At 40.2% G+C, this 24,132-nt stretch overlaps 1 protein-coding gene across 1 annotated transcript in view; it reads right to left on the minus strand.

Annotated features, from left to right (window-relative positions):
- The window catches only part of FAF1 (Fas associated factor 1), a 602,340-nt gene extending 581,785 nt beyond the window's left edge, over window positions 1–20,555 (minus strand). Inside the window, exon 1 of the mRNA XM_049875181.1 lies at window positions 20,245–20,555. Within this exon, the coding sequence (XP_049731138.1) occupies window positions 20,245–20,289 (45 nt within the window). The 5' untranslated portion in view covers window positions 20,290–20,555. The remainder of the gene's footprint in view (window positions 1–20,244) is intronic.
- Between the last annotated feature and the right edge of the window lie 3,577 nt (window positions 20,556–24,132).

Consider the following 24,132-nt stretch of genomic DNA (forward strand, 5'->3'; position numbering starts at 1 on the left):
ATCAGCACCTGATCTCTAAAATCTACGTGATATTGCAAAAATTGAACTGCAAAAAGACAAATAACCCAATTAAAAAATGGGCAAAAGATATGAATAGACACTTCTCTAAAGAAAGCATTCAAGTGGCTAACAGATATATGAGGAAATGTTCACGATCATTAGCCATTAGAGAAATGCAGATCAAAACTATAATGAGATTTCACCTCACTCCAACAAGGCTGGCATTAATCCAGAAAACACAAAATAATAAATGTTGGAGGGGCTGTGGAGAGACTGGAACACTTATACACTGCTGGTGGGAATGTCAAATGGTACAACCACTTTGGAAATCGATTTGGCATTTCCTTAAAAAGCTAGAAATAGAACTACCATACGATCCAGCAATCCCACTCCTCGGAATATATCCTAGAGAAATAAAAGCCTTTACACGAACAGATATGTGCACACCCATGTTCACTGCAGCACTGTTTACAAGAGCAAAAAGCTGGAAGCAACCAAGGTGTCCATCAACAGATGAATGAATAAATTATGGTATATTCACACAATGGAATACTACGCATCGATAAAGAACAGTGACGAATCTGTGAAACATTTCATAACATGGAGAAACCTGGAAAGTATTATGCTGAGTGAAATTAGTCAGTTGCAAAAGGACAAATATTGTATAAGACCACCATTATAAGAACTTGAGAAACAGTTTAAACAGAGAAGAAAATATTCTTTTGTGGTTACAAGAGGGAGGGAGGGAGGGTGGGAGAGGGGTATTAACTAATTAGATAGAAGATAAGAACTACTTTAGGTGAAGGGAAAGACAACACATAATACAGGGGAGGTGAGCACAACTGGACTAAACCAAAAGCAAATAAGTTTCCTGAATAAACTGAATGCTTCAAAGGCCAGTGTGGCAGGGGTTTGGGGACCATGATTTCAGGGGACATCTGAGTCAACTGGCATAATAAAATCTATTAAGAAAACATTCTGCATCCCACTTTGAAGAGTGGTGTCTGGGGTCTCAAACGCTAGCAAGCAGCCATCCAAGATGCATCAATTGGTCTGTACCCACCTGGATCAAAGGAGAATGAAGAACATTAAGGACACAAGGTAATTACAAGCCCAAGAGACAGAAAGGGCCACATGAACCAGAGACTACATTATCCTGAGACCAGAACAACTAGATGGTGCCTGGCTACAACCAATGACTGCCCTGACAGGGAACACAACAGAGGACCTCTGAGGGAGCAGGACAGCAGTGGGATGCAGACCCCGGATTCTCATAAAACCAGACTTAATGGTCTGACTGAGACTCGAAGGACTCCAGTGGTCATGGCCCCCAGACCTTCTGTTGGCCCAGGACAGGAACTGCCCCCAATGCCAGCTCTTCAGACATGGATTGGACTGGACAATGGGTTGGAGTGGGATGCTGGTGAGGAGTGAGCTTCTTGGATCAGGTGGACACTTGAGACCATGTTGGCATCTCCTGCCTGGAGGGTAGATGAGAGGGTAGAGGGGGTTAGATGCTGGTGAAATGGGCACGAAAAGAGAGAGTGGAGGGAGACAGGGGGCTGTCTCATTAGGGGGGAGAGTAATTGGGAGTATGTAGCAAGGTATATGTAAGTTTTTATGTGAGAGACTGACTTGATTTGTAAAGTTTCACTTAAAGCACATTAAAAAAAAAAAAAAACGTGGTTTCAACAATGCTCCTCAGAGTCTCACACCCAACCAGAGGAAGAAATCCCATAATCCATTAGAGTCTACCTTAGAAAACTAAGCGGCTTCCTCAAGTTTATGTATTGACTTTTCCACTTGGCCCAAGGCATTAATCCAGGAACAACTGGGTATATTACCAATTGTACAGACTCTACCTTGGCCCACAATGAAGAAGTCTAGGGCAATTTCATCAATCATAATAACACTGGTTAGTGAGTTAAGGCTGACCTAATGCCTTTCAAGGCCAAACTGTTATCATTGACCATTTCAGCTTAAAAGTAAGGAACAAGTTTCATACCACCTCTTCTTATTAAGGAAACCCTGGTGGCATAGCAGTTAAGTGCTACGGCTGCTAACCAAAAGGTCGGCAGTTTAAATCCACCAGATGCTCCTTGGAAACTCTATGGGGCAGTTCTACTCTGTCCTATAGGGTAACTATGAGTTGGAATCGGCTAGATGAGAACGGGTTTGGTTTGGTTTTCTTATTAAATGATTCCCATCATAGGAATAACTGTCCACAGGGTGTACGTAAATAACAAATCAGGGAAGCTGATTTGTAAATAACAACTCTGGTAAGCTCCCCCCAAGAAACCAAGAGTAGTCTCATTTTGGAGAGATCTCCAGTTATCTGAGGGTTGCAAGATCTGCTGGTGGTATTTTCTCAAACACTCAAAGGTGCAAGAGTCTATGTTTTCGGTGGGGGGAGGCAATTTAATGCCTGGTTTCCACAAAAGAATTACAGTCCCCAGGGCACACATGATGCACCTGGAAAGAAAGGTTTGTTTATAATTGTTGAGTCCTTCCAAGTGGGACCTACATAAGTCTGGGAGGCGCTGTCAACTTGTATCCCAACATGGCTTCCCGAACAGCTGGCAGACCTTAGGGTTCCCAGTTCAGTTCAAATAATTGAGCCTAGTCCTTATTTTTGGAAGAATTGGATGAGGGCAGTCAGTCTGACATGTCCCATTTGTCCAGGCCACCAACCAAGTGGCCATCATTATTTGTCCCACAGACTCTTTGAGTGAAGGTTATGGGAATGGGGGAGGGAAAGCCATTAGAAGTGTTGACAGTTCTGCATGGAAGGTGCAGAAGCTGAGACCAACCCTTGCTGTTTCCAATATACTTTTCAGTAAAGTTAAGGGAAATGACAATTTGTGGTCAGGGCTGTCTAACGAGAGATGGCAGACTCAGGAGTCAGATAAACTGTATGCACTTGCAACAGTTTGGAAGAGCTACATCAGTATGTTTTCCTTCATGAGGAAGGCTTCAAGGATGGTTCTGAAAGACAAAGACCATTAATGTCTTTCCTTCCCCCAAGCCTCCAGGGCTCTAAGGTATTTCCTCCCCAGGCTGCTCTCCCTCCAGTGCCAAAAAATCAATGTGCCCCATTCCAGTAGCTATAACTTCACCTTTTTTCCAATCATCTCTTACTTCACATCCAGTCGTTTCATGTGGACATGACAGGTGCAAGAGGGTCAAGGGTATTTTTTTTTAAACTTAAGGAGACCCATTAGGCCCCCACTGGCCCACATGGGCCACTGCAGAGGAACTCAGCAAGCAGTGTGCTCAACCAAGTGGTCATCATCCTTATGATCTAGGATCATGTCAATCTCACAAAAGAAACCAGGTGGCTGTGTCAGAATTAAATCTGAATCTCCTTTTTGCTGCACTGCCACAGGGAGGGTGTACCAACCACCTGGCCTGGTATTGCCTCTAAGGGAAAAAAAGAAACACTATGCCCAAGAATGATCAGGTTGAAATCCCAAGCTTTCAAAATAGATTATATAACTTCCCATCCCTTTTGTCTTGATTATTACCCAGGAAGTGACCAAGAGGAAATGATCTCTTTCTGGGAACAGCGTATTCAGTGATCAAACTGACTTACTAAGGTGTCTGGATCAGCAGGAGGTGAAGAATGTTGAGCCAAAAATCTTGAGTCAATTTTTTAGAAGGCTGTCCCAACATGCAACAATAACAAATGCCTATGGATGGTAGACAGCATGGAAGGTCCATCAAATATCCTATCAGTCCATTGTTGAGCAGCTTTTGCAATAAAAGGTACAAATGGTCCAGAAAGCCAAAAACATAATACAGGTTAGTTTCAAGGGCCACAACAGCGCGGCGAAGTTAGCTAACTGGACTGGAACAACACCATAACCTGAAAAAGTGTCAAAAGCTTTGAGGCACCTCTGATAATCCTGAGAGGACAGGGACTACCTCCCATGCAATTTGGCCTCTCTCATCATGAGACAAATGAGTCAACTTTGGCAGGAGTCACAAGTCTGGCATGCACTGATATCCTTTGTATCAGAAATATAAAGTCCTTAAATTTGTGCCCAGTTTATCATGGCTAATGTGCTCTTATGTCCAGTAAGACGATGGATCTAGGTAACAATAGTGATTCAAGGCACTACAGGCTCGATCAGAAGCTTGATTCTAGTGGGCTTTGTCAGAAAATGGGCGCTTTACAGTAGACATCTATATGACTGATCCAGATGGTTTGATAAGCAACTATAAATTGTTTCCACAGTCCACAGCTTCAAAGAGAGGTGTCTTATCTGGCAGTTTTCCAAGTGCCAGACCAAAGACCTAGGCTATTGGCAACAGTCCAAGGGTCAGAAGAAATATAACAAGTTTCATGAAGGAGCATACTGATCAGAGCTATAAGAACAGCCTTGAGTTCTGCCCATTGGACAGAGCAATCACATTCACTATTGGGTCTGTATAGCTGGTACAGACAGAGGATGAACAATCCCAGAAACCAAGTGGACACTATCAGATTTCAGATTAGCTGAACCATCAGTGAACCAGGCCCAGGCTCAGGGGACCCTCTGTGAATTGAGTCAGTCATTGAGCCAGCAGCTTTGCTTCAGACAGTAAAGAATAAAGCTTCCTCTAAAGAAGGGGATGTGCCAAAAGACAGGCACTCTATTTCTCCTCTCTCAGGCCAACTAAAGTTCTAACAATTCACTTGCTTTCTGCCTAGAGGTTACAAATTTATCTCCTTTTACGCTCAGTGTTGGTTCACTCATATCTGTAACTATTGTCTGTAAGGGGGCAGAACATTCTGTTGGGCTGGATGAAGTTCAGTACTAGCTGTTACACTGGGGAGAAAGTGAGGCTGACCAACAGATTGGTAAGGAACACTTCGCGAAGCCCCAGCTGGAAGAATTAGCAACAACCAGAACAATGTTCAGGCAGCTGCCTTTGAACCTAGTTCCTGGTACCCAGTCTGCAACCACTTCTCCAATTCCTCATCATAACAGGCAGTAGACAGCCACTTAACAAACTGGCCAACATGATCACTACAAATTCTCATAGCCTTCCCTAATATTTTGTTAATCAGCCCATAAGGCCCTCATCTTTCCTATTCTAGAAAGCCATGTGTCTGTCAACATCCCACTTTTGTTGCCAAAATTGTTAAGCTCTCACCAGTGCTACTCAATATTGTACTGGGAAGTCCTAGCCAGAACTAGGCAAGAAAAAGAAATAAAAGCTATCCAAATTGAGAGAAAGAAGTAAAATTATCCCTCTTCACAGATGACATGATCTTATATAGAGAGAAAATAGCAAATAATTCACAAGAAAGCTAGTACAGCTAATAAATGAATTCAGCAAAGTGGCAGGGTACAAAGTCAACACGCAAAAATCAGCTGGGTTTCTATACGCCAGGAATGAGCAATCTGCAAAAGAAATTAAGAAAATCCCATTTACAATAGCATCTAAAAGAATAAAATACCTAGGATTAACTTTAATCAGGGAGATGAAAGACTTGTACATTGAAAACTATAAAAAATTACTGAAAGAAATTAAAGAAGACCTAAAATAAATGGAAAAGACATTCTGTGTTCATAGATTAGAAACATAATATTGTTAGGATGTCAACAACCCTATCTAAAGCAATCTATAGATTCAATGCAATCCCTATAAAAGTCTAACAGTCATCTTTGCAGAAAGAAAAGCCAATCCTCAAATTTACATGGAATTGACCAAACCTGTTGCCATTAAGTCAATTCTGACGCATAGCGACCCTACAGAACAGAGTAGAACTGCCCCCATAGGGTTTTCAAGGAGCGGCTGGTGGATTCAATCTGTCAACCTTTTGGCTAGCAGCCATGGTCTTAACCACTGTGCCACCAGGGCTCCATATGGAACTGAAGGGGGCCACAAATAGCAAAAACATTCTTGATAAAGAATAACAAAGTATGAGGACTCACATTTCCCAATTTCAAAACATACTACAAAGCTACAAAACAGAATAGTACTAGTACAATGATAGACAGACCAACGGAATAGAATTGAGAGTCCAAAAATAAACCCACACATCTATGGTCAAGTGGTTTTCAACAAGGGTACCAAATCTACTGAATAAGGACAGAATAGTATCTTCAATAAATGATGCTAGGACAACTAGATTTCTACATACAACAGAATGAAACAGAACCCATACTTTACACCATGTATAAAAATTAACTAAAAATGGATCAATAACCTAAACGTAAGTTGATGTGTGTCCGTAAAGACCACAGCCTCAAAAACCCTATAGGGGAGTTCTACTCTGTCACATGCATCATTATGAGTCAGAATCAACTTGATGGCATCTCACGACAACAAAACCATAAAATTCTTAGAACAAAACACAGGGGTAATGCTTCAGAACGTAGTTTTCAAGAATGAATTCTTAGATATGACACCAAAAGCATGAGAAACAAAAGACAAAATAGATAAACTGAACAACAAATTTTAAAATGTTTGTGTATCAAAGAACTTCATCAACAAAGTGAAGAGACAACCTACAGACTGGGCGAAGATATTTGGGAACCATATATCTGATAAAAGTTTAATATCCAAAATACATAAAGAATGCCTATAACTCAACAACAGAAAGACAAACACCACAACCAAAAAATGAGCATAGGACTTGAACAGACATTTCTTCAAAGATCTACAAATGGCCAACAAGCACATGCAAGAGTTCAATACAACCCAGCAATTTCACTCCTAGGTATACACACAAAAAACCTGAAAGCAGGGACTCAAACAGATACCTGTACACCAATGTTCATTGCAGCACTAATCACTATAGCGAAAAGGTGGGTACAACCCAAATGTCCATCACCAAATGAATAAAGAAAATATATCTATACAAAGGAATATTACTCATTCATAAGGAGAAACAAAGTTCTGTTATACACTCTGTCATGCCTGCTGAGTGGAATAAGTCAGACACAAAAGGACAAATATTGTCTATGATCTCACTTATATGAAATATCTAGAATAAGGAAATGCAGAGAGAGACCAAAAGTTACCAGGGGCAGGTGGCAAGGGTAGAGAGGGAGTTACTGCTTGAGGGACACTGACTCTGTTAAGGGTGATGAAAAATTTGGAAATGCAAAGTGGTGATGGTTGCACAACATGGTGACCTTAATCAATACACACGCAACAAAGGCTGAAATGGCAAATGTTTGGCTACATACATTTTTACCACAATAAAAAAGAAACAGTAAAAACAATGAACAAAAAATAACTGTCAAAAACTGTGAAGGATCTGGGATTTTACCCTACGTGCAACAAGTTAACAACTTAGTCTGCCAGTTTCATGGATGCTGGCAGAAGACATAAGACTCCTGGGTTAGAGACTAAGGACTTTATAACTCATGGTAATAGCAATAGTCAGAGTATCAGCATTTTCTTGCACTAGATCCCAGATACTCATTTCCCATAAGGCAAAGCAAATCAGGCCAAGTAACGCCTGCACATGCAGTAGACTGCACTGTAGGAGAGGAACCCAGAGCCTAGAGAACCTTGCATTATAGGAGAGGAACCCAGGGCCTAGAGAGCCCAAATCTTTATAATGGACAATATGCATATCTCTACCCTTCTAGCTAAACGTAACTACTACATCTGTCTTCTAATGCTATTAGCTATAGTAACATCCTTGGAAAGAGAGTCTGGAACAAAAGTAGTCTGTACCTCTGCTCACAAGACATACAGAAACCATGAACAAGTGTTTAATAGAGGTCACTGTAAAGTTCAGCTGTAAAGAGGCCAGCACAGTACCTGATACATACAAAGCAATCAAAATCTAGAACCTAATGGTGTTACTCCTCCCCCATTAAACCTAAAATAAGGAAGTTCAACTACATCTCCACTTCACTTTAACTAGATGCCAAGGGACATACCAAATTTAACTTAAAAAACAAAAACTTCAACACTATTGTTCTCTTGAGGAAAAGAAGATGGGAAGCAAGGAGATCACAAAAGAAAGCACTTTCCTTTAACCAACATACTTCTCTTATAGCTCAATCTTTAAAGAATCCATGGAACCAATGTGAATTGCTGAGGGAAAAAAACCCCAGATGACTCAAGCTCAACTCAAAGCTATTAACACGTGCATAGCCTGAAAACTTTTCCTCCTTCTTCTATTACAGTTTGACATCTCCTCCTTTCTAGCTCAATTATTACTCTGTAACCATGTTGTTGTTGTTGTTAAGTGCCACTGAATCAGTTCCAACTCATAGCTAGTCTATGTACAACAGAACAAACCACTGCCCAGTCCTGTTATCCACATGATAGTTGTTATGCTTGAACCCATTGTTGCAGCCACTGCATCAATCCATCTCTTTGAGGGTCTTCCTCTTTTTTTGTTGACCCTCTACTTTATCAAGTATGACGTCCTTCTCCAGAATCAATGCCTCCTGATTTAGCATGTCCAAAGTATGTGAGATGAAGTCTCGCCATTCTCGCTTCAAAGGAGCATTCTGGCTGTACTTCTTCCAAGACAGATTTGTTCGTTCTTTTGGCAGTCCGTAGTATATTCACTATTCTTTGTCAGCACCATAATTCAAAGGCATCAATTTTTCGGTCTATCTTATTCATTGCCCGGTTTTCCCATGCATATGAGGCAACTGAAAACACCATGGCTTGGGTCAGGCACACAGAGGTCTCTTGCAGATTTGCCCAGTACAATGCGTCTTTACATTTCTTAACTGCTGCTTCCATGGCAGCTGATTATAGATCCAAGTAAAATGAAACCCTTGACAACTTCAATCTTTTCTCTGTTTATCATGATGTTGCTTACTGGTCCAGTCGTGAGGATTTTGGTTTTCTTTATGTTGAGGTGTAATCCATACTGAAGGCTGTGGTCTTTGATTTCATCAGTAAGTGCTTCAAGTCCTCTTCATTTTCAGCAATAAAGGTTGTGTCATCTACATATTGCAGGTTGTTAATGAGTCTTCCTCCAATCCTAATGCCACGTTCTTCTTCATATAGTCCAGCTTCTCAGATTATTTGCTCAGCATACAGAATGAATAAGTATGGTGAAAGGATACAAGCCAGATCCACACCTTTCCTGACTTTAAACCATGCAGTATTCCCTTGTTCAGACTGAACAACCGCCTCTTGGTGTATGTACAGGTTCCTCATGAGCACAATTAAGTGTTTTGGAATTTCCATTTTTCCAGTGTTATCCATAATTTGTTATGATCCACACAGTCGAATGCCTTTGCATAGTCAATAAAACACAACTACACATCTTTCTGGTATTCTCTGCTTTCAGCCAGGATCCATCTGAGATGATCTCTAAATTCAAGTGGGACGTACTCAAGGTCCGTACTCTGGCTCTAATTTTCTTCAGCTTCAACTTGAACTTGCATATGAGTAACTGATGGTCTGTTCTGCAGTTGGCCCCTGGCCTTGTTCTGACTGATGATAATGAGCTTTCCCATCATCTTTACACAGACATAGTTGATTTGATTCCTGTATATTCCATCTGGCAAGGTCCACAGGTATAGTCGCCATTTATGTTCTTGAAGAAAGGTATTTGCAATGAAGAAGTCATTAGTCTTCTATCATGCGATCCCCAGCACCCTTTCTATCACCAAGGCCAAAAATTTTCAACTACCTATTCTTCTTTGTTTCCAACTTTTGCATTCCAATCACCAGTAATTATCAATGCATCTTGACTGCACATTTGATCAATTTCAGACAGCAGAAGTTGGTAAAAATCTTCAACTTCTTCATCTTTGGCTTTAGCGGTTGGTACGTAAATTTGAATGATAGTCGTATTAACTGCTCTTCCTTATAGGCATATGGATATTATCCTATCACTGACAGCATTGTACTTCAAGATAGATCTTGAAATGTTCTTTTTGAGGATGAATGCAAGGCAATTCCTCTTCAAGGTGTCATTCCTAGCACAGTAGATCATATGTCCAATTCAAAATAGCCAATGCCAGTCCATTTCAGCTCACTAATGCCTAGGATATTGATGGTTAAGCGTTCCATTTCATTTTTTACAATTTCCAATTTTCCTAGATTCATACTTCGTACATTCCACGTTCCAATTACTAATGGATGTTTGCAGCTGTTTCTTCTCATTTTGACTGGTGCCACATCAGCAAACGATGGTTCCAAAAATCTTGACTCCATCCACGTCATTAAGGTCGACTCTGCTTTGAAAAGGCAGCTCTTCTCCAGTAGTATTTTGAGTGCCTTCTAATCTGAGGGGCTCATCTTCTGGCACTGTATCAGACAATGTTCAGCTGCTTATACGTAAAGTTTTCACTGGCTAATTCTTTTCAGAAGTAAACTGCCAGGTCTTTCTTCCTAGTCTTAGTCTAGAAGTTCAGCTGAAACCTGTCCACCACGCGTGAAACTGCTGGTATTTGCATACTGGTGGCACAGCTTCCAGCATCACAGCAACACGAAAGCCCCTACAGTAACACAAACTGACAGACATGTGAGAGTCTATAACCATAAATAAGTACCAAGGCAGATAAAATTAATTATTCTGAGTTAATACTGTCAAACTGATTCTCAAAATTATCTCCATCAAACCGCCTCCAACATTTAAAGCAAATGACATGAACAACTCTGATATGATATGTGAAACCATAATCCAGAAGAGTTACTGACACACAGCAATTCAGTTACAGCATTCTAATTTTACAAAGTTCTTGGCCTCAATATGACTCAAAAGAAGACAAATATGTACAAGGTATACAAGAAGAAATAATAGGGTATGGATATCATAAGCAAAAGGTAGGAGGTAGGTTTTAAAATAGAAACAGAAATTTTCCAAAGGGACACAAAAGGACATGGAGTCATGAAAACAGTACATTCTAGCATAAGCATCCAGTACATATTGAAAAACTCAATTTTCTTAAGTCATAGAAATGAATAGTACTTAAGATCACAAAACCAAAGAATCACAGGAAAGCATGGAACTTGAGTGGTTCTCAAATGCAGTTCCTGGATCACCAGTATCAGCATAACTGGGAAGCTTGGGAGAAATGAAGGTTCTTAGCCCCCTCCCCGCCGCCTCCCCCCACCCCAGTCAACAGTTTCACTGAATTAGAAACTCTGGGGTGGGGTCCAACAACCTGTGTTTTAACACGTCCTCCAGGTTGAAACTGGAACCCTCATCCATTGCTGGTGGGAATGCTAAATGATACATACAGCCACTGTGGAAAACAATTTGGTGGTTCCTCAAAAAGGTGAACACAGAACTACCACTGTTGATGTTGTTAGTTGCCATCAAGTCAATCCCAACTCATGGCAACCCTACATGCACATAGTAGAACTGCTCCACAGGGTTTTCGAACCTATGACCTTCTGGAAAGAGATCGCTAAGCCTGTCTTCCAAGGCGCCTTGGGGTAGGTTCGCACTACCAACCCTTCTGCTAGTAGTCGAGCATTTAACCACTTGCGCCACCCAAGGATTCCATCACACGACCCAGCAATTCCACTTTTAGGTAGGTATATACCCAAGACACTTGAAAATGGTGACGCAAACAGACATGTGTACACCAAGGATCATTGCAGCACTAACCACAACAGCCAAAAGGTGGAAACAACTCGAATGTCCATAAGAAATGAATGGATAAACAAAATGTGGTACATACATACAATGGAATACTATTCAGCCATAAAGAGAAACAAGTCCTGATACATGCTACGACATGGACTAACTGTGAAAACATTATGCTGAGTGAACTCAGTCACAAAAGGTCAAATATTATATAATCCTACTTATATGAAATATCTACAAAAGGCAAATGTATGGAGACCAAACAGAAATCGCTCTCTGTTGAAAACCACTAATGGTAATCAAAACCAAAAAACCAAACCCGCTGCCATTGAGTCAATTCTGACACATAGCTACCCTACAGGACAGGGTAGAACCACCCCACACAGTTTTCAAGGAGCACCTGGTAGAATCGAACTGCTAACCTTTTGGTTAGCAATTGATGGTAAGGAGAGAAGTAAATATTTGGACTTAGCAGGCCATGCACTCAGCTACTCAACTCCGCTACTGTGGGAAAAAATGGCCAGGGATAATGTATAACTACATATGCATGACTGTGTTCCAATAAAGCTTTATTTCCAAAACAGATGGTAGTTTGGCCTTCAGGCTGCAGTTTGTTGGCCCCTGATCTAGATCAATTAACTAACTTATATTTGAATTCTCTATCCCACTCATGCCAAATGATTGTACAGACTCTATTTAAGAACCTGAGCTAGTCCAGTCTTCTGCTTACAGGTAGATAAGGCTCTAGGCAGATTTCCATTTTACAGATTGAATAACTGAAGCCCAGAAAGGGTAAGTGACTTGCTCAGAGAACTACCATCAACAAAAAACAAGAATCCCACAGGCTCTCTGCCTAGGTGCAATGCTAAGAACTGCCCCCTATGGAGGTATAACCATATAATGCTACCGGGAGGCAATTAAATGTTTTGGAACTTTGTAGTTTAGCAAAACACAAAGGTGGGTGGCACAAGTGTTTTGACTGCTAACCTAAAGGCTGGCAGTTCGAATCTACCCAGCAGCAGAAAGGCTTGGCAACTGCTTCCATGCAGATTACAGCCAAGAAAACCCTATGCAGTTGGTCTACTCTGCAATACACAGGGTCACCATGAGTCAGGGGCCCACTCAACGGGAGCTACCATCACAACAACAGTTTAGCAAAAGCTGAGCCCCGGATGGTGCGAACGGTTAACTGGCTCAGCTACTAGCCGAAAGGCTGGAGATTCGAGTCCGTCCAGAAAAACCTCAGAAGGCCTGACAATCTACTTCCGAAAAAAATCAACCACTGAAAACCTTTCAGAGCATGGTTCTATTCTGACATACATATGGTCGCCATCAGTAGGCATCAATTCGACGGCAACTGCATTTTTTTGTTGTTGTTGTTGTTAGTTTAATAAAAGCTAGAAAGAAAAGTACTGGTTTCATTTGGGGGTGAGGGATATAGCAAACTTTTTATTAAAGGATCAGATAGATAGTAAACATTTTGACCTTGTGGGCCATAAAGTCTGTCTCAACTACTCACCTCATCACTGTAGCATGAAAACAGCCACAGTCGATTGGTAAAGGAATTAGTGTGCCTGTGTTTCAATAAACCTTTATTTACAAAAATAAGCAGCCAGCCAACAGGATATAGTTTGTTGACTCCTGGTCTACAGGATCTATAGGTTTTCTAAAACCAGTCCAACACCACAAGCATCACAGTCTCCACCATACTGAGTCCAGCACAACCAGGTGGTACCCAGCTACCCCCACCACTGCTCTGACAGGGATCACAATAGAGGGTCCTGGACAGAGCTAGAGAAAAATGTAGAACAAAATTCTAATTCACCAAAAAAAAAAAAAAAGACCAGACTTACTGGTCTGACAGAGACAAGAGAAACCCCAAGAGTATGGCCCAGACACCCTTTTAACTCAGTACTGAAATCATTCCTGAGGCTCACCCTTCAGCCAAAGATTAGACAGGCTCATAAAATAAAACAAAACAAAACTAAATAGGCACACCAGCCAAGGCAAGGATGAGGAGGCAGCAGGGGAAAGGAAAACTGGTAATCGGGATCCCAACGTCAAGAAGGGGAGAGTGTTGAGACATTGTCGGGTTGGCAACCAATGTCACAAAACTATATGTGTATTAATTGTTTAGTGAGAAACTAATTTGCTCTATAAATCTTCATCTAAAGTACAATCCAAACAAAAAACCAGTCTAGCAAACAACAGGAAATACTACAGACTCTGTTCATTTCGTGGCTAGTGACCACCTGTGAGCTTAGAAGCATGGCACTAGAGTGGTAGGCTAGGGATGGCCAGACAAAACACCAGCTCTCTCATTCATTCACTTATCCATTCACCCTTCCTTCCTTCCATCCATTTTTCTTACTTCTCTTCTTTCTTTTCTTCTTTCGTCCTTCCCTCCTGTGCACTACATGCCAGGCACTATCAATTTATTTTATCTATAAGTTTTTATTAAAAAAAAAATTTTTTTTATAAGTTTTTACACATGGAGAAATTCCTGAATGACAGGTCTTGTTTCCCTCAAGAACTCCAAGCTATCTGACAAATTAACTAGAAAATGAACACTCTAATGTGTACCTGGATAAAATCTTTTGTTTCAAACCAACCCTTGACCCTGAAAATCACTTCCTTCCACTGGGTCTCAATTTCCGCAAAAGGAAAAATGAGAAGCTTGAAATAGATGATCTCTGATACCCCATACACAGAGCAAGTATGTACCCTAAAATGAGCAAAAATAAAAATAAAAACTAAAATTCGTTAAACACTTACTATGCCAGGTACCTGTCCTAATCACTTTACATGCATTAACTCAGGCACAGAGGTGTAAAGTGATTTGTCAAAAATCATACAACTAGTGAATGGCAGAGCTGTGAATTAATCCAAGTAGTGTGACCCCAAAGTCTACGTTCCTAAACTTTATTCTACATGTCAAAACCTCATTTTCCCAATGACCTACAATCCAAACACAAAAACAACATGAACTGTTCCTCTAATAAATAAAGAGAATAGAGGGGAAAAAAATGCCAGGTGACAAGACTACTTGCAGCCACAATACTCCTGCCCAAAGTAACCGCCCAGGAATGAAATATGATGTTCCGTGTATAGTTAGTTTGGTCCCTGATCCACATCACAAAGGATACCTATTCGTTTGGATTGATACCATTTCTTCTCCCAGTCTGGCATCCTCTTTTGTAGATAACTCTTTTTGTCAAACTAAAAAACAAAGAAAGAGATTCACAGCTTCATTTAGAAGGAGATAATGTTATAAAGGGTCAGAAACTACTTACAAGTGACTTACCAAAAGTATCATGGAAGAGGCCAGGTTTCAAAATGGAATTAATATGCAAATGAAAACTTAAAAGTCCCATGAAGCTAATCCAATATATGAAAATTCATGAAGCAGTTTAGGCAGCAAAGTATTACCAGTGGGGAAAACAGGGAGTGAAAAACAAAGGCACATTTATTATAGTACAGGAAACTTAACTGAAAGTGACATCAAAATCAATGCCAAATTAGACAAGCAGTAAAGGGACCCTATGATCACTGTAGGAGCCCTGGTGGCGCAGTGGTTAAGAGCTATGGCTGCTAACCAAAAGGTCAACAATCCAAATTCATCAGCTGCTCCTTGGAAACCCTATAGGACAGTTCTACTCTGTCCTATAGGGTCACTATGAGTTGGAATCAACTCAAGAGCAAAGGGTTTTGTTTGGTTTTATGATCACTGTAATTAGATCGAGAAAAAAAAATTTTTTTAACAAGGTAGGTAAGATTTTGTTTCTGACGAAGTGTGGCAAAAAATATTACTTCTAGTGAGAGTTGTTGCTTTTTTCCTTCACTAGCATAATGACCTGTCTCTATATTCTCAGCAACAGAGAAACATAAATGGAAAAATATATTAGACCAACATATGAGACTAACCTAAATTGTAACACCGTCCTTTTTGTTCCCAAAGAAAATGTATGTGTGTTATAAAAATTTACCTGGAGGGGGGGCAGGGATTAGCATGGCACTAAATCAAAGTATATAGGGGAGACATACAGGACTCATTTTTTTGTTCATCCAGACTCAGAGTAAGAGGTACAATTACTGCTAACATTATTTGATAGCAAGTGCAATTCTGTTTGGATAACTATTTTCACATCTGTAGGCAAACCACCTAGGGTCTGAAAAGTTTGTTTGATCAATGATTTTTCTATACCTCAACCTCAAAAAAAAAAAAGCTAAAGAATTCTACAATTACGTAAAGAAAATCTGAAACTTTCACCTGAATGCATCTCTTTGTTATAAAAAGACATTAAGGAAAGAAAAAAACTCATGATTCATCAATGCCTGCCTGTTTTTTTTAAACCCAGGAAATTCCTTTACACCCCCTCCTGGCTCTGGCCAGCCAGAACTGTAGGTGTGCTACTCTATTCATCCTTTACCAGTAACAAACTAGCTAACACTATTTACATTTAAAACTGATTTCTGGTAGAATATTCCAAATTCTAAACTCACTTGTTCAGAGTTGAATTTAAAAATTACTGAGTAAGCAGGATAAGGTCATTCTCTCCATTCAAAACTTTGGGCGCTGTTTTTTTGGGGGGGGGGGGCGGGGAATCCTTTAGAGGACAATTCAGAATACATTTGCTTTGTAGTAAGTTCACCCATCTACAAAGTCCCAAACACACCCCATTAAATCTAAGCTGTTCTATCCATTCATTAATCATCATAACTCTCCTACTGATTTCAACAGAATTTTTTTCTATTGAGTTGAAATAGTCAAAAAGAATATAAAATCTTTCTCAAATGCTTTTCCATACGTGGACATCATATTTTTAGAACTTACTATCCAGCACTGATCAAAATTTGACATTTATTTTTAAAACCAAATCATGTTTCTTTCTACAAAGGTAGCACTGAGCTCTCCAAACAATCATTAATTCCCACAACCACATGAGGTAGATAAAATGTACTATGATTCACTTTTGGGTGGGGAAACTGATTTGCCCACTTACAGAAGAAACTGGTGTTATCCAAGTATCCAAATCAACGGATTACTTATAATTGGATAAAGGTTTATCTTTTAAAGTTAATCACATAAAAATCTTATTTAATATAAAAACAAGAAGAAATCACCTTAAAAACTATGACCAAGAAAGCAAACTGATCTGGTATCATCATTTTAAGAGGAATACAAGATTCTTAAACGGACAAAAGGTGAATGTGTTTAACATGTGTATAGTTTCCCAAGTAAGTTTTTATTCTACCAATAATGTTCTCTTATCTATTTGGCAATATAAAATTAACTCGCATCATTTGGCAGACAATTGGTCACTGTGGATGCCATTAGCTTTTTTCCATTTGGCATTGGTCACTGGTCACTGATCTGAAGAGAAAACCTTACTGAAATTTATTAATGTGATCAAAATAATCATTTTGACTTCCAAACCAAAATCCCTGATGCTTGTCAGAAAATTTTACTTTTCCTCTGAGTACAAGAATCCTAAATTTCCTGCCCTTTAGCCAACATAAGGTTAGCAGAAGGCATAATAACTGTCACAAATAAGAGAGCAAGCAGCTACATACAAGTTATAGGAGGAAGTAAAAGGTGTGACGAAAGCAAAACAAAGTGGTAATTACTTCGAACCTTTTGATGAGGTAAACATCAAGCCATACTTTTTTGTCTAAAGCCATACCCACCAGAATATAACAATTTTATAACAGAATAAAACTACGCCTAGAATTATAATGTCCTTTTTCACACAGCTGTATTCCACATTAGGTAAACGATGGCCTTGGAGAATGAAAAAGAAAGAAGATGAAATATTTAGGTAGGCAAAAAAATCAGGCCAAATTTAAACCTACAAAACACCAAAAGCTTGTGGTCAACTTTTGAGAACCCTCCTTTCTGCCTGAGTTTGGAGATCACAGGATAATATATGCATATCCCTAATAAATCACTTACCACTGGGTAACCAAAATAGCAAACTCTAGGAATAGCCAACAGAAGATTAAGTTGCAAAAATAGGGAACTTAAAAGAACACAGAGAGAGAGAAAGAAGCAAAGCCCAACAAAATGTCAGGAAAAATACTGCATACTATATTAGGTCAGACTATGTGCAATGATGGAGTGTTAAAGAAAGACAGTAAACTCCACCTGTAGTAGTTGACAGTACCTTAGTGTCTAAGTCAGTGCCAAAATGAAAAGTTTAAAACATCTCACTACAATATCTTCTTCACCAAACATCAAAAGGCAAAGGTTGAAATAAATCAATGACAAAAGGACAAATATTGTATAACCTCACTTATATAAAATAAGACAAGAAAAGGCAAATGTATACAGAACAAAGTTTATTAGTGGTTACCAGGGCTGGGAGGGAAGGGGGAAGACTAAAGGGGATAGAAATATCACATTGATTAGGGTAGGGTTGCACAGCTGATTATTGTAAATGCTATCAAGTTATACACCTGTAAAGAGCTGAACTGGCAAAAGTTGTGTGATGGACATATTTACAACAATGACAAAAAAAAAAAAAAGAGTAGCTGCTGAGGCTGCTCATGTACAACAAAAATCCTCATTGGAATTTGGTTTGCTGGTATGGAGGTTTAGGGTCATGGTTTCATGGGACATCCCAGTTAATTGGCCTAATGACTTGTTTAGTGCTTCTCTTCTATCTTCTAATTCAGTGCATAGTGCCTGGGGTCTTCAAAGCTTGCAAGAGGCCATCCAAGGCACAACAATTGTTCTCTATTCGCCTGGAGCAACAGAGGAAGAAGGTGTATCAGGAATTGAAAGAGGATACGAACGTACGGCTAACTGCCTCCATGGCTAACTGCCTCCATGAACAACTGCCTCCTTTGCCATGAGACCAGAAGAACTGGATGTTGCCCAGCTACCATTACTGAACGTTTTGATCAAAGATTCCATAGAAGAATTCTAACCAATAGGTGCTAAATGCAGAATGGAATTTCAAATTCTCATGGACTCCAGACTTCCTGGAGCCATGAAGACTGAATGAACCCCTGAACGGATTACCATGAGATAATCTTTAAACCTTAAACCAAAAATATTCCCTGAAGTCATCTTAAAACCAAACAATAGTTTAGCTAAACTGGTAAAGAAAAAAAAAAAAGTCTACCTTGAGCTTTATTATGCTCTTTTAAGAACTATCTATATGGTATCAAATTGACAACAGCAACTTGAAAGATTAGATAGGAACCTTATGGGGCAATGAATTTATGTTAATAAAGGAGGAAAGACTCAGAAAAGGAGGAATGAGAATGGCTGCAGAACTTGAAGAATGTAATCAATGTCACTAAATGGTACATGTAGAAAATGTTGAACTGGTGTATGTTTTGCTGTGCATGTTCTCAACAACAAGATTTTAAAAATATTTTTTGAAGTATGACAACACTGATAGAAAAACATGTAACAGAACTTCAAACTCTAAAAAAAATCCAGATTTGCTGAACGAATTGATACTGGAGGAATCCCTGAGACTATTGCCCTGAGATACTCTTTAAAATCTACTCTTTAAAACTATTCCTTAAAATCACCTTTTAGCTAAACAGCAGGCTAACTCATAAACAAAATCACCCTTGAGTACTGCGCTCCTTTAAAAAATCATATATGAGACCAAATGGCCAACAATTACTCTAAATCATAAATGAAAGGGGGGGCATTGAGACTAGGTTATTGGGAACAGAAGAACTAGAATGGAGAATGCTGGCATAATGTGAACAATGCAATTAATGTCACTGAACAAATATGTGTAGAAATTGTTAAATGGAAACCTCTTTTGCTGTGTACACTTTCACCAAAAATGCAATAAAATATTTTTTAAAAAGAAACAAAAAGTAAAAGTGGTGTTCACAGGGTACTGGTTCCAACTGCAAGTCTGCTGTCATGCACACAGCTCTACTTTCAAAGGACCCCCCTAAGATACATACCTGTGTCACTACCGCTAGGTTAAGATAAGTAAGATAATAATCTTTACTTATGTTTTAAATTATTCCTGAAAAAAGGACACCAATCAAGCAATTCAAATCTGTGGGGAAGGGGGATCCGCAAAAATGAACTGGTAATTTATTAAGCTTGCGAATTCACCACAGAAATATCTTAGTATATACACTCTATCCGCCTTCTTTGTACTCTCCAAAGATTACAAGAAGGCATTTAACGTCTAAAACGTTTATTTCTCCTTGAAAATGACCACAGTGCCCCTCTGTAAGGGAATTAGAACAGTTCCTACCACACTACCCTCTCCTTTCATTCTTTTTTTTACTCTCCCCCTAATACAATACACCACACCCACAACATCACACGCTCCGCGCCCACACTCCATACATGACACCATTCTCATGAAAACCAAACCCAAAACTCGCCACCCAGAACACCCCATACTTAATACCTCCAATACTTAATATCCCCAAATTCTACATATTCCCCACATAATTCAGGAGCCACGAAGCAGTTCACACAGATATTCACCAAATATCATAACACCCCTTCACCCTACAAATCCCACTGAACCCGCACCGAACACAACCTACACACATCCAACATAGCACATAAGTCCCCCACGACTCAGAAAACACACACACTCCAAGCCACGAACCGCGTAAAAGCCTAAAACCACACACTGCTGCAGAGCTCAAACCCTGGGAATAGGTAACCCTCCCGGCACCATGCACCCATGAGGTTGGAGGTGGAAGGGAAACAGGACCAGATACTTCACCTGAAAATCCGCCAGGATCATCTCCCGGTCCATGTTGGACGCCATGGCGGCCGCCGAGTTCCGCGGCTCCGGGAGCGAAGCGCGCACCTGGGAGGAAGACTGCGCCTCCTGCGGCCGTCGCCGCCGCCGCCGCCGCCGCCGGGCGCCGAGGGGCTGGCGGGCAAGCGGGCGGGCCGGCCGGCGGGCCGGCGGGCGGGGCAGCGCGGGAGAGGCTAGGCGTTCATGCACTCGGTAACCTTCAGGCGCCCCGGCCGCCCGCCTGCGCCCCGAGGAGCCCGCGCTGCAGCCGCCCCGACAGGGTGGTCTGGATGCGGGTCAGGTCTTACCGTCGCCGGCCAGGATGACAGCAGGCTGCGACAGTGCGCACCCTGCTCCCTTTAGCGCTGCGAGACCGGCGGAGGCGGGTAACCCGAGAGAACGAGCAGGCGGGCGAACGCCACGGCCGCCTCCGCCTCCTCCGCTTCCTCCCTGGCCGCCGCCTCCGCCCCTGGTTGGCCAGCACCACGGCTGTCGCACATTTTGCCTGTCATCGAGGTCGCAAAGCGCCGCTTTGCGGCTGCCACGTGACAGGCCTCCTGTCAAGCGCCGGGCGCGCGACTACCAGGCGGATCCGCGCGCAGGCGGCGGGGACGCCGACCTACTACTGCGGGAGCTTGAAGTCCTGCAACAGGTTATTCCGGTTTGGATTTAAGCAAAACCTTCGGACTACTGCCTCCCCCTGGGAGGAGTAGGAGTCTGCTTCTGCGCCTCAAGTTGCTACATAGTCACACACGTACACAGCAAGCTTTACAAACCAATTCACCGCGCTCTCGCAAACCGTCTAACAGCATTTCATAAGTGCGCATTTTCTTTAACAGGAAATTTCACCAAAATACAACTTCATATATAGCTTCTTAGGCTCGGCTTCACCGTTAATGCCCACTGACACACACACACACACGCAATACCGAGTCCCCTGATATTTGCATCCTCAGACTCTAGCACAGAAGTAACCAGACTCCCACAGTAGGCATGGAAGACATAGAAGCTGAGAAAGGTGAGGCTCGACCCCCAAAGGAGGATGAGCATGTCTTTAATTGCTAGTTATGAGAAGGGAAAAAAAAAAAAAAAAAAACCTCTCTAGTGCTGCAGCCACAGTATCTTTTTTAGGGCAGAGACAACATCTCCACAATGGGGAAAATTTGAGTCCGGCTTTGAATATTGTCAATTTCTTTAAAGTACTTTCATAGGTGAAGAAACCGTATTACAATATTCACCAACTACGGAAGCTTAGTTTCAACCAATGGTCAGAAATTAAAACAGGCTCTAAACCGAGGACAGCCAGACTATGTACATTGAAGTTTGATAGTTTATAATTGTCACCAGGTTTGGAGGAAGGGTGACAGTGGAATATGTTCAACCTGAGTTGGGGAAATATCCGCTTCTGGACTGTAAGTGAGCGTTTACTTGCTTAGGAAGGCAGAAAACTTGAAGCAAAATTGCCGGTATTGTGCTGTAGAGCTAAAATAGATACTACCTGAAAGTATATAGAATCAAGGCCTAGGCTTCTCAAACTGAGAATGCATTCACAAAGAATCAGAAAATTTGAGCTAAATGTTCTTCGGTTTCCCTGAATACAAGGAACACTATGGTTTTCTAAAGATCTATGTTTATTCTGTGTTTTCCTTAAATGAAAATAGTCTGGTCTACAACTCCTATGTGAAGATCTTGTATTTAGATAAGAATTAGCTAGATAAGGAATAGAACCCATCCATACTCACATGGATCTAATAGTCTTGTTTAATTGTCATCCCTAAGGAACTCCAAAATACAGCACAAATGTGAATCATGAGGTGAAATACAGTGCCAACAACTTGAGTGTGGCAATTCAATTGTCCCATTCACATATGTCACCATCAGCACAAAGCAGATGAATAACTGCCCCTAGCTACATGGCCAGGATCATTGCAGCTCTGAAAAGTTGAGGTTTGTCTCTGTGATGACATGTGTGTCTCAGAGCCCATTCAAATCAAATGTCAGTTTCCTTCTCCCTCCCTTCTCTCCGTCTGGGAATTAAAACAACATAGCGATGTAGAAAGATGGGAAGAATTCCCTAGACATTCAGGCATATGGGGTTAAGTACTGCTTTCCCCAGCAATTAACTATGGAAACTTGGATGAATCACTTAATCTTTCAGACTTCAGGTTTTAGAAGGACTATTTTAGGTGACAAACAAGAAAAATTTGTGAAAACACATGGGAAAACAAAATATTTTACAAATCTAGTATACATTTCATAGCCAGTATTCCTGTTTTGTGTTCTAACTCTGCCTCTTGAAAAAAAAAAAAAACTCTGAGACTCAGCTTATTGCTAAAATGTGCTAATAACACATATTTCATAGAGTAATTATGAATATTGAGTGATAGAATGTTTGTGAAAGCTCTTCACAAACTGTGAAGCTCCCCAAGCATATTAGTTATTACTCTGTATAAAAAAAAAAAAAAAAACAATCCCTAAATGCTTTTCTTAGGCCCACCTTTTTCATGAAACTTAAGCCAATATGGATTCTTCTCCTTTCTAATCACTCAATACTTCTACTATCTTTACAATACAATTTAGTAGTCTGGTAAATTATGTAATTTTTCCTCAAATTATTTCATCTATATATGTTTTACCTCTCCCCAAAGACTGGAAGTTCTTTAAGGTTATGGACCATTTCATCCCATTTATTTTTTATATTCACCATAGTTCATTATAGCAAAGTTTTGAGTATAAAATAAATATGCAACAGATAACCAATAATTTTGAATAATTTTTTCATTGGGTGTCTGCTACCAGGAAGTTTACACGTCTTTTCTCACTTAACTCTCACAACAACTACTTTACAGAATATGAAACTGCTCTGAGAGTTTAAGAATTTGCCCAAGGTCATGCTACAAAGTGACAGACCTAGGATTCAATGCCATGTTACAACCAGTGCTCTTTCCACTTACCCTGTTGCCTCCTTATAACCCACCCTCCATGCTGCTAAATTTATTCAGCTCCTGAAGAGATTGCTTCTTCCCTGTGACCTACTATTCATGGTTGGATACCCAGCATCCAAAGTAGTTTTCCACTACAGATAAAGAAGAGAAAAATAAATACTGAAGTAAGAGAAAAAGATAATGTATTTTCCTTTTTCCCAGAATTCCTTCCATAAGAGAAAGAATTTCAAGTATCACAAATCTAGAAGAAAGAAATGTATGGAAATTCTCTGTATATAAGAACAAACAAAGAAAAATAATTTTAATCTATCCATTCTTATAGTTGGTCCACTGCAAAAAATCATGGAGGTCAACCAAATTCAAATACAGATCTTTTTTTTTAGAATCTCTGTTCTTTGACCTTACCACTACTCTTTTAAAAGTAACTTCCATTTAATCTTTCTTTCAAATAAAGATAATCAAGCTTATTTGTAGAGTTATTTTACCAAATTTTATTTGAATTAATTTTAGATTTATATAATAGTTAAAAAATAGTTCAGAATGCTCCTATATACCTTTTATCTAGCTTCCTCTAATGTTACTATCTTACATAACCATGGTATGTTTATAAAAACTCAGATATTAACATTGATACGACACTATTAACTAAACTCTCGAGACTTTACTTGGATTTTTCCACTAATGCTCCTTTTCCGTTCCAGGATCCAATCCAGGATATCACATTATATTTTTCATGTCTCCTTAACCTCTTCCAATCTGCGACAGTTACTCAGTCTTTCCTTGTCTTTCATGATCTTGACACTTTTGGAGAATATTGGTCAGGAACTTTGTAGAATGACCTTCAATTTGAGTTTGTCTAATGTTTTCTCGTGATTACAGTGAGGTTATGGAATCTGGGGAAGAATATCACAGAGGCGGTGTGTCC

The sequence above is a fragment of the Elephas maximus genome, chromosome 3, assembly GCF_024166365.1.
Source record: "Elephas maximus indicus isolate mEleMax1 chromosome 3, mEleMax1 primary haplotype, whole genome shotgun sequence".
Lineage (NCBI taxonomy): Eukaryota > Metazoa > Chordata > Mammalia > Proboscidea > Elephantidae > Elephas > Elephas maximus.